General features: G+C 32.5%; 1 protein-coding gene across 1 annotated transcript in view; it reads right to left on the bottom strand.

Annotated features, from left to right (window-relative positions):
• Window positions 1-12,162, bottom strand: part of qin (tudor domain-containing protein qin) — a 435,556-nt gene that overhangs the window by 97,867 nt on the left and 325,527 nt on the right. The window contains exon 17 of the mRNA XM_075382212.1: window positions 6,574-6,749. Coding sequence (XP_075238327.1) covers window positions 6,574-6,749 — 176 coding nt within the window. The remainder of the gene's footprint in view (window positions 1-6,573; window positions 6,750-12,162) is intronic.

Here is a 12,162-nt window from a genome sequence, read left to right as displayed (position 1 = left end):
AAAGTTAAATAATGAAACAAATATCATAAAAAACATATCGATTGAAAATGAATATGATACTACTTTAATTAATAATATTTAAAAAAAAAAACAACTATCAAAATATAATAACAAAAGAAAACTATTTTATAAGTAGTACATAATAATAATAATATAAAGAGCAAAAATATATACATTATACACTGATAATATCACTGAAAACATTACTAAAACTTACAATACAGGGATATTTTTACACCAGCACACAAACCAATACCCACAAAATAGAATATTTAAAAAACAAAAATATTACAATATTTAAAAAAAAACATTAGAAATTACAAAAATAATAAATTAGGTTTATCTAAAATGGTAGACCATTTCATAAACAATAAACAATTTATTTCTATATAAACACAAATTTAGAAATATTAGAAATTAATAGATGGCAGAAAATGAGATAAATTAGAAAAATATTTATATATAGATACAAACCAAATTTGATAAACCATCAGTGTTTGAGGGAGACAGTCTTGTAAAAAATGTAACAGATAGCAGCATTCATGCTGCTATAAATTAATACAAAATTATCATTATTATAATATTTTTATTTTTTTAAATTTTTATTAAACATTAACAAAATTATTTCAATCATGACTGAAGATGTGGTATCTGTGAAAATACTTTTATGAAAATTAAGGTAAGCTATATCTTATCTCATTATTCTATACTAGGTGGTTTATTTAACAGAAATTCTATACGTTAAATTCAATAATATAAACCACCTAAGTATAGAATATTGAGATAAGAGTATCTTATCTTAATTTTATCATGAAAGTACTTTCGTGGGATCCCGCATCCTCATTCATGATTGAATTATTTAATTAAATTGCATATTAAAAACTAAAAATACTACTATAAACTACATACATGGTATAATTTTTGTTACATTTCTGTAATGTTAAAAAGAATAATTGTGTATTAATATATACACAAGTGCTGATCTGTTGCAGGTTTTTGTAAGACTGTCTTCTTCAGACACTGTCTGATGATTTATAAAATTTAAATTTTGTTCATATTTATATATTTTTCAAGTATATGTAATTTTTTGCCATCTATATTAATTTCTAATATTTGTGTTAATATCAAAAATAGAATGTTTATTAGATGACCTGCTATATTAGATACCTTATTTATTATATTTATAATTTCCTGCAATACATTATTCATATCTGATGTATAGCAATTTAATTTTGCAATAAGTAACAAACATTACACCATGAAGATAATCTATTTTAGTATTTTTAATTTTTAATAAGCAATTAATTAAATAATTCAATCACGACTAAGGACGTGGGATCCTGCTTAGTACTTTGATGATAAAATTAAGGTAAGATAAGTATGTCTTATCTCAATATTCTGTACCAGGTGATTTATATTATAAAATTTAAAATATATATATATTATATATATATATATATATATATATATATATATATATTATTATGTCATCAATCAAAATAATTGCCTAGTCATCATAAATTGTAAAACTGTTAATTGTGTTTTTTTTCTAAACTTTCCACTACTTATGGATAATAAAATTTCCCTTATAAACATTTCTACAAAATAACAGCATATATATATATATATATTAAAATTACAATAAATGTAAGGTATTTTTTCACCATATTTAAATAAAAGTCAAAATGTTCATGTATATATAAAAACGTTTGTTTTAAACTCAAGATTTTTAATATATAACTAAAGTTACAAGCATAAATAATGGGCAAGATGCATTTTATTCTCATATTATTTTTCCGTTTTATAACAAAGTAAAACAAAAAGGATTCTGCTTAATGGATTTGTTTGTTTATTTTAACTCATACCCATCATCTCAGTTTGTATACATTCTACTGTTTATACAGAATTGCACATGACTAGCATAACCTATTTTAATTAAACTTGAAAATGAACTTATTTTAACCAAATATAGGGTGTTTACAAAAACCATTTCAGGAATTCAGGGGATGGTCCTGCACACTGAAATAAGGAAAAGACTTTATCAACATATGTCCAGAAATGCTTAGTTTACCAGCTATCCATTTTTTGTTTTTTAACATAAAAATTTATTTCTCAGGAATAGTTAATCCTACAAAGCTGAAATTTCATTTACTGCTAGGCTACCTAGAGGTTTACTTGTATAAAAATAATCAACCTGATCTCTCAACCCGTTTCAAAATGGTGGCCATGTAAACTTTTTAATTGTAATTATCTTTGCAACTGCTGGTTTATTTAAATGTTATCTTATTACAAAAAATTTTAAGTATTTTAAGACAAAAAAAAAAAAGAATCGTATTTATTCAAATCCATTCATTAATAACAAAGTTATGACAAAAATTCTTGAAGTGATTTACTATAAATTAAAAAACAAGTTTTCATTTCCTTCTGAATAAAATTAAATAACATGACACAATCTCAACTGGAATAATTTAATTAATATTATCATTTAATAAATTACAATACATAATTATAACTACAATTACAATGATTTAATAATAGTGAAAATATTGTAATATTTTTAATATTATTAAATTATTATACTTCATTACATGTAAGTCTTTATTAATGTATGTCTCTTTTTTAAGATAGTCAGTTTTAAGAAACCCAATATGAATATTTTATTATTCAAAGAAAAGAAAATTGAAAAAATTCACATTCAATTAAGGCTAGTACTAGAAGAATAGAGGAAAGAAAAATTGATGATGTTAAGAAAAAGGAAAACATCTTGGGTGAGATATATTCTACAATTCCAAATCATCTTCAGCGAAGGAAAAGTGGAAGGAAAGAGAGTAAGAAAAAAAGGATTAGGAATGTTTACAGTTATTAGGAAGGAAATGAAGGAATATGCTCAAACTGAGAAAAATGAACATCATTCACAGGTGAAACCTGTCAAAAGAGAGATTCACTAAAGTGGATAGATTCTACTAAACTAAAATTTTATGATTAATGAAAAAAAATTTAATAGTCATGTTTTATACCAAGCATCCTGATCCCTGTACCAACTCAGTGGTCTTCATCGTTAAATACTAATACAATTCAGGAAACAATTAGACTTAGAAAAAAAAAAAAATATCTTTGATATTAATAAAATGATCAGGCTGCCAAATAAAAAACTAGAGGAGCTCTTGTGATCCCATGGTTAAAGGAATTTATATACTGGTTGAAATACATGAAAAACAATAACAGGTAAGAATAATTTCCTCTGAATAATAGATCAACTCTAAGTACTGGAGAAATCAGTTAATGCCTTGTGGTCCTGATTTTGAGGAAGGGAAATTCTGGACTTTCACCTCCCTGTGGTAAAGAGGGGGCAACGATTACACATATTGCTTATAGTAGTATATATAAGCGGCTAAAAAAAGCTTGGACTGAGCATCTCCTGGAATAAGGATCACCTTCCACAAATCCCAACAGTCTCTATGAAGGGTGCAGAAGCGATAGAAGACAGGGCACTCTCTTGCCCTTGGAATGGGAAACCATCCTAAAGACAGATGAAACCAAAAGTTCAACAGCATATGACACAGAAGGTTGGAGGAAAGCACCGCATTAAAGACATTTGTGGTATTCCTCTATGAATTATGAGACCTTACCGATGGTGAGAAGTCTGGAGTGCTCAGTGATACAGAATAGCTGGAGGAAGGTGCAACCATATCAGAGTGGTATCTGTTTGAGAGCCAGACCAAAAAATGATTCCTGAAAGAGGGCAGGGCAGCACTCTTTCAGCAGTTGTTAAGGGTGTAGGTCAGGAAGACTTAAACAGCCATATCAATATCACTCAGTCATCTGAATACTGCACAGCTGAAAGCAATAGAAAACTACAGTTGTATTTTTTCCAAGAAAATGTATCTCTCTGCATTTTCATGTAGCAAAGATGGAGGCACCTTCCTTGGTAAAATTTTCTGGAAGTAAATTAGTCTCCTGTTCAAATCTCTGGGTGGAGACTACTAAGAAATGGGTCACTAGAAGAAAAAATACATTCTACAAGTCAAAGCATCAAATGTTATAAATTTGAAAAAGATTGGTAGGTTAGAAAATATAAAGAGAAATGGGAAGGTTAAGTGTAGATGTAGTAGGAATTGGCAAGGTTTGGTGGGACGAGGAAAACGACTTCTGGTCAGGTGATTACAGAATAATTAACTCAGCATCAAATAAAGGACAGGCAGGAGTAAGTTGCGTAATTAACAAGAAGATAGGGCAGAGAGTAGAGTAACTCAAAAAGCTTAGTGATAGAATCATTGTAATAAGGATAAAATCAAAAACTAAGCAGACAATTGTTAACATCTATAAGCCTACGTGTGCCCATGATGATGATGATGAGGTATACGAAGAAATTGATGAAGCAATTAAAACACATAAAAGGGGATGAAAATTTAATAATAGTTGGATTGGAATGCAAGTATCAGAAAAGGCAAGGAAGGAAATATTGTGGGTGAATATGGGCTAGGCTAAAGAAATGAAAGAGGGGACTGACTTATTGAGTTTTGCATGAAGTATAATTTAATAATTGCCAACAGCCACTTTAAAAATTATAATAGAACATACACATGGAAAAAGCCAAACAACACTGCAAGGTATCAAATAAATTATACCATGGTTAAGCAAAGATTTAAAAATCAATTTGTAGATGCAAAGCATATCCAGGAACAGACACTGATAGCAGCCATAATTTAGTGATAATGAAATGTAGATTGTGGTTTAAAAACCTGAAGAAAAGGTATCAGTTGAATATGTGGAATTCAGAGAAGCTTGAGGAAATGGAGGTAAAGAAGATTTTTGAGAACGTCGCAAGAGGACTGAGTAAAAAAGATAAGGTAGAAGATAAAGAATGGTAGAATATTAAAAACTAAATTTTTAAATCAGCAGAAGCGAACTTAGGCAGAACAAACAGAGCTAGTAGAAAACCTTGGATAACAGAAGATGTTTTGCAGCTGATGGATGAGTATAGAAAGTATAAGATGCTAGTGAAGAAGAAGATAACTATCGAAAATTAAGAAATACTATACACAGTAAGTGCAAATTAGCGAAACAATCGCTAATTTGCACTTAATCTGCGTGCAAATTAATTAAATTTTTTTAATCTGAATAAAAAAAGTGTTCAGATAGAAAGAGAAATGGTTGAGATAAAAGTGTTTCCTAATTTAATAAAGGATTTCCCATTTAAAATGCAACCCACCAATCAGCCTACAATAATATTAATATTTGAACTGACTGCCCAACTCCCCAACCTTTTAGTGGAATGGAATCATCAAACAAGTGAACATCATGCCAATGCAATTAACTGCTACTGATAGTCATAACAGATCGTAACACTCAGTACACTGTTAGAAAGTAGATGGTGTTTTCACAAGACAAATATGTTTTTATTCTTGTCATACTTTAGCACATGATCAGTGGTTGCAGTACAAGAATCTTTTTGCCGTAAGTAACATGATAAACCAGCATCTAACAAGACATCAGTTTTGAGATTAGTGGCTAAATTTAGAGATGGGTTCTGTTAATATCAAGGAACAAAAAAAATTGATAAGTGTTGAATGCAAACACAGTTGCTGAAATTAAAGACCGATTAACTGCCTCAGCAAAAAATTAATGTACCAAGATCAACAACTGTTCATTGGGTGACAAAAAAATTGAACTTAAGACTATATCGAATTCAAACAGTCAGATTATCAACTTCTTGATCCAGATAATGAAAAATGGCTAGAATATTTTTATTGGTTTCATTGATTTGTACAATCAATGAAACCAATATTCTACCAATTCATGTTATGGACTCTATTTTTTCACAGACGAGGCATGGTTTCTTCTGGATGGCTATGTAAACAATCATAATAGTAGGATTTGGAGTGCTGAGAATCCCCACGCATATCATGAAAAACAATTGCATCCACAGAGGATGGCATATGGTGAGCGAATCACAAAAAAAAATTACTGATCCTCTTTTCTTTGAGTATACCATTACTGTAGAACGATATCAGAATATTTTATTTCAATTCATTACACTCTTAAAAGAGGAAGATCGTTACTACTGATTCCAACATGATGGTGTAGCATCACACTATGCACATTCAACTTCTAATTTCATTAACAAATTCTTTGGTGATTGTGTTATTGGTCGTGGCTTATGGCCACCAAGATCTCCAGATTTGAATGAACCAGATTTTTTCTTTGGGGTTATCTCAACAGTTGAAGGTTAATATTGAACAAGCTGTTTTATTTATCAACCCATAAACTTTGAAAATAATTTTGCAAGAAACACAATGAAAAGGGTGGAAGCATGTATTCATGAAGATAGTGGCCACTTCCAGCATTTATTCTAGAATTTAAGGTCTGGAAAGTTTGGAAATAAAATATTTAATTTTAAGAAATGCCTTCTTTTATTAAAAAATTGCCTTTTTTATTTAAATATACCTACTGATACAGATGGGTTGCATTTTAAAACCAGGGACACCTGTATATTAATACTCGTTAATGAAGTTTAGAATAAATTGCACTGTAGTAAAAAAATCACATTTTATCAAAAACTGCAATAATCACCTGAGCACTCATGCGTGAAAATCTGTTCTGTAGTTTTCTAAGATTATCCCATGGCAGAACCTTAGTGTTTCCTGAGTCCACAAAAAAAACTTCAACTTGGCGGTTTCCTGGCAGTTTAGTTACTTGAGCTCTATGCCAAGTGCCATCAAAAAAATCAAATGCAGCCACAGACATACCTGTAATATAAAGATAACTACTTAAAAGCAAGATAAATAAATCTGAAAGATAACAGATATTTCAATAATATCAATTATTTTGCACACTACATATTTGTAATTCTAGAACCAGCAGTGAGAATACCCTAAGTAGAAAGGTATATAAAACAACTGTTTTTTAAAGTATTTCTTTTTTTTATTTTAGCACAACATAAATCTATTACACACCAGCCAACCTTGTACACTAAAAATAACTTACATTACAAACAGCAAGAAAAGAATTTGTTTAAGCACCCACCCATTATACAGAACATAAAAATCTCACTGTTAAATCTAAAATATACCTGAAATCCTTAGATAAAATATAATTGAATTTTATTATTTAAACATACTAACTCTAGTAATTTTCAAAATCCAAAACTTTATCCTGCTGCCATTTTGGGAAAATATATTGTACCAACCTTTTATTTCTACCATTTTCTTGTCTTAAAGAGACCTTTAAAATGATGTACCACACAAAGGGTGTTACCGTTTAAAATATTTAAGGTACAACCTCTGGCCACCCCCCCAAGAAGGGGTTGAAATTTCTATTTGTCGTCAAAAGGTAAAGTAGTTGACAGATACCTTATCCTGAAAGTTACAGTATTCTATCTATAACAGTTTTAAAGTTGTTGAGGGGTTTCTATACTTTTGACGCACTCTATATAGCAAAGCACGTATGAAATCTGTTCAAAAAGTGACTATTTTTTTTTGTTGAAAAATTATTTGAGTGCAACATTGCATATTCAGAACATGAGTGCTCTATAACTTGATTAAAAGTATGTCGGTTGTTATCAAGTGGCTTGTGTGTCTTGGAGTAACAGGTGCTAGTCACAATTTTTATTTTTTTTTAATGGCAGTAGGTGCCATCAAATTTTTCCACAAGTTTGTTGATACCTGAAGCAAAGCAATTTGTAAGATTAAGGATTTTTCCGGGAATGTAGTTATGGGGGTTATAAAAGTTAAAGAGATATAACTATTTTCAAATGGTAGAACCTCAGTTAAGGGTCTCCATTACAATGGTAGACTATTAACAAAGCAAAATCAAACTATCATTAACAACCATGCACAATTTGATAATCAAAAATTGTCAGGTGATTCTAAGAAATTGCAAATGGCTTTGGGTGTGCAGAGTGGCTGGATCAAAGTTGCTTTTGGTATAAAATGATTCGTTTTGACAGGCAAAGGATATTCTGGAAGGGCTCAACAGTGATCTTAACTTCCTTAGACTGTGATTTAAGATTGGTAATGAATCTTGAGTGTATATGACCCAGAAACTAAAGAATGTTCATATTGAAGTCACATTTTCACCAAGGCAAAAAAAAAAATGAGAATGGGGTAAGCAAGGAACAAAATGAAAATGAAAATGATGCTGACTGTGTTTTTGACTTCTGCAGAGTTTTGCATCACAAAACATGCTGAACAAACTGAAGGCCAAACTGTCAATAACCATCACTATCTAGAGGTTCTGCATCATCTTCATGATGCAGTTTGGCACAAGAAACCAGACTTGAGGGAATCATGAAAGTGGCAATTGGATCTAAGGCACTTTATTCACCACATATGGCTCTGTCATTTCTGAATGTCTCCCAAGCTGAAAATGCTACTGTAAGAATCCCACTGCCAGTAAGACTTAATGATAAAAGCAATAACATAATTACTGGTATCTATTTCAAGAAGAATTATTTCCAGCAATGGGAGGACTGTGGAGTTATGTGTGTTGAGTCATAAGGAGCCTACTTTCAAGCAGTGTAGAATTGACCATTTTTTTGGTAAGCAATTTTTTTTCATGGTCCATGGTTGGATATAATAAACCTATTGTATATAATTAAATGCATAAACCGAAATCATAATAAGCTTCAAAGTTGGCTGAACCAAAAAGTGCTAACAAGATCTGATCATAAATAAATATATTTGATAAATTGAAACACTTTTTGGAAATGTTACAAATTAAAATTTTCAGTTAAAAAAATGTTATTAGTTAAAATTTACAACATAATAACAAAATTATTCACAAGAATATATACTTGTGAATCTGATTCTTCAACATGTTGATAGATAGATATTATCTTCTTATCTAAGGAGGTGGTAATCTGAGTTTGCATTGAACTGGTCTGTTGTTAAGGCACATATTACTTCCCAAACAGCAGAAGAAAGTGAATGATCTCTTTTGAAAAAGTACAAATGATTTAAAAAACCTACATTTTTATTACGATATATTTAAATTTTATTTATAAATCCCATTTGTGTTTTAAAATTAATATTTATACATTAATATAAAATTCAGACCTCGAGTTATCATGCATGGACTCTACTAAGAAAATTAGGAAGCGGAGCTGCTCCTATTCAGAGACAAATAATAAATGTCTCCCCAAACACTGTAGCATCCCAGATAGTGGTAACGTCCAGAGCACTAAGAGACAAGGTGCACACAAATGAGATAAAATGTGAACTCAGAAACCAGAACGCCAGAGAGAGGCGAGGGAGACTGAGTATAGTCACCCTTTAACACTTGAAGAGATTGAGTCAATCAATCCGGAATTCCCATTAAACTGTGGAAAATATGCAAAACTTTTGCTGGCCAGATTCTTTTACTGACATAATGTAGACTGGTAGCACACCCAGAAAGTTCAAAAAATCAAAAGTAGTAGAATCTTAAAACCAGGGAAACCAGTAAACTTATGTAAGAGCTACAGGCCTATAGCATTGCTATCAGTGACATATAAATTACTAGAAAGGCTTATCTACAACAGAATCTGTCAGAGAATATTTGATGTTATATCGATTAAATATGCAGGCTTTAGGCCAAAATGAAGTTGCACCGACCAAGTTCTCTCGCTCTCAACATACATTGAAACAGGGTTCCAAAGAAATCTTAAAACCTCTGCTGCATTCACTGATTTATCAGCTGCTTACAACAATGTCTGGAGAGAAGGCATTTGTAAGGTCCTCTGTGTAATCCCACGCAAATTAACAGTTCGCCTGCTCAATAACATACTGAATGATAGAATGTTCCAAGCTATCATGGGATCTGATATAAGCTCACCAAGGAAACTCAAGAGTGGCCTGCCACAAGGGTTGGTACTTGCGCCTCTCCTTTTCAGCCTCTATGTTGCAGAGACATGCTAGAGACCAGATCTAAAAAGCATGGCTACGTCAATGACTGGGTGCTAACAACAAAATGTAGATCATTTAAAGAGTCAGAGGAGATCCTGATGGCTGACCTGGAAAAACTGGGAAGGTACTTCTGAAGGGTGCCTCCAACCAAATGCTAGCAAAACAGAAGTGTCATGCTTCCATCTAAATAACAAGTTCACTAATAGGGAGCTTAAAATGCCATTCGAGAATACATGGCTCTTTCACAATAAGACACCATAATACCTAGGTGTGACACTTGATAGAACACTTTCATTTTAGGGGTACCATATGAAAACTGCAGAGAAATTGAAAACGAGAAACAACATTATTCATAAGTTCTGTGGAACAACATGAGAAGCATCAGCTTCCACTTTGCGCACATTGGCTCTGAACCTTGTCTTCTCAGCTGTGGAATATTGTGCTCCAGTGTGGCTTAACAGCCCTTATGATCATAGAATTGATGCTCAATTAAATAACACTATGAGAATGATTGCCAGGGTTATCAGGTCTACTCCTGTGGAATGGATCCCAGCGTTGAGCCACACACCAACCCCAAATCTGCGCCATATGTACGCTCTTATAAGAGAGTACAAGAAGATTATGGACAATCGAAACCTACCAATACATGAGGGCATTGCCAATGTCAATCATGATCATATTTGATCTAGAAAGCCATCTATCAAAATAGCAATTGCTGCCACAGAGGAAGAATTCAACCTTACTGACGCCTGGCATCAAGAATGGACCACAAAGCAGAATAACCAAATTCTATGTATTACTCAAAAGCCGCCGGGTTTTGACTTGCATGTAAGTCATGGTGAATGTTAAACAGAATACAAACTCAGCATGCTAGGTGCATCTTTTTCCTGTATAAATGGGGTAAAACACCGACGTCTCTTTGCAAGTGTGGTGAAAATAAAACTGTTAAATACAGAGTCATTTACGGGAACCGGATGTTTTTGAAGTGGGTTGTACTCGGGCGTTCGTTGTGGGAGGGGCACGTGGGTGGTGTCTGACGTTTCCTTTGTTCATAGCATTTACATTTTAGTCGTTGAGATGGGAGCCGTGGATGCTAGACCATCGCCTGTACGCGTATGACGAATCCGTAGGTACGGATTCTGAATCCGTCAGTTTAATATCCATCGAAATGCAAGTGTCCCTTCTCGTAACACAATATTGCATAACACAAAATGAGTGACAAAGCCCATTTTCATCTGAATGTCTTCGTCAACAAGCAGAATTGCCGGTATTGGGCAGAAAGAAACCCACATCAGCTTCATGAGAGACCACTTCATAGCCCAAAGGTGACTGTCTGGTGTGCAATAGGAAAGGTAGGTGTTATTGGACCATATATTTTTGAAGAAAATGATGCTGCCGTAACTGTAACAGCTGATCGTTACATTGCGATGTTGAATACATTTTTCATCCCTGAGTTACAAAACCGGGGAATCGATTTTCAAAATGTGTTATTCCAGCAGGATGGAGCTACAGCGCACACAGTGAGGGAAACGATGGCTGTTCTCCGTAACTTGTTTCCAGGACGGATTGTTTCCAGATTCGGCGACATTCCTTGGCCCCCGACTTGAGTAGTTGTGATTTTTTTCTGTGGGGGTTTCTGAAATCGCATGTGTACAGCAATAAACCGCGTACATTGGAGAACCTAAAGATCGTAATTCGTCATCACATCACCCAGATTGATGTAGACATGCTGCAAAGAATTGAGGCCAGTTACCGTGAAAGGCTACAACAATGTATTGCCCAAAATGGACATCACTTGCCGGATATAATTTTTCCTTCATGAGTAAGTAACAAATGCTTTGATTTAATAAGTGTTTCATTACCAATAAAACTTTTTTAAAGTAAATATTCAATTTTTTATGATTATTTTAAAAACATCCAGTTCCCGTGAATGACCCTGTACATCACAGAAGTTTGCCCTAGGACAGCTTATGAAGGGACTCCTGAAGATTCCTGATGGCGACTCCAGAATCAGTAGCTTATATTAATTTGTTAGATGTTTGTAATTTTTTATTGTAATTTGTGTGTGTCTTGGTGCCATATGCTAAATAAATAAATATAAAATATCTCGCGTTGCAAAAAATACTTATTTCTTTATATGATAATAATAATGTTTCTACTTAATACTTTCACATACTTTTTTAACCAGGCCAGTTAAACCAAGATTAACTATTTCAGTATCTAGAGTAGTAGATATGAAGATTCCAGATAACTGAAAATTGGTTAGCATGCAGAAAAA

This window comes from Lycorma delicatula, chromosome 1, assembly GCF_047948215.1.
Source record: "Lycorma delicatula isolate Av1 chromosome 1, ASM4794821v1, whole genome shotgun sequence".
Taxonomy (NCBI): Eukaryota; Metazoa; Arthropoda; class Insecta; order Hemiptera; family Fulgoridae; genus Lycorma; species Lycorma delicatula.
The sequence above is the reverse complement of the archived record's forward strand: the minus strand, read 5'-3'. Positions and strand labels throughout refer to the sequence as shown.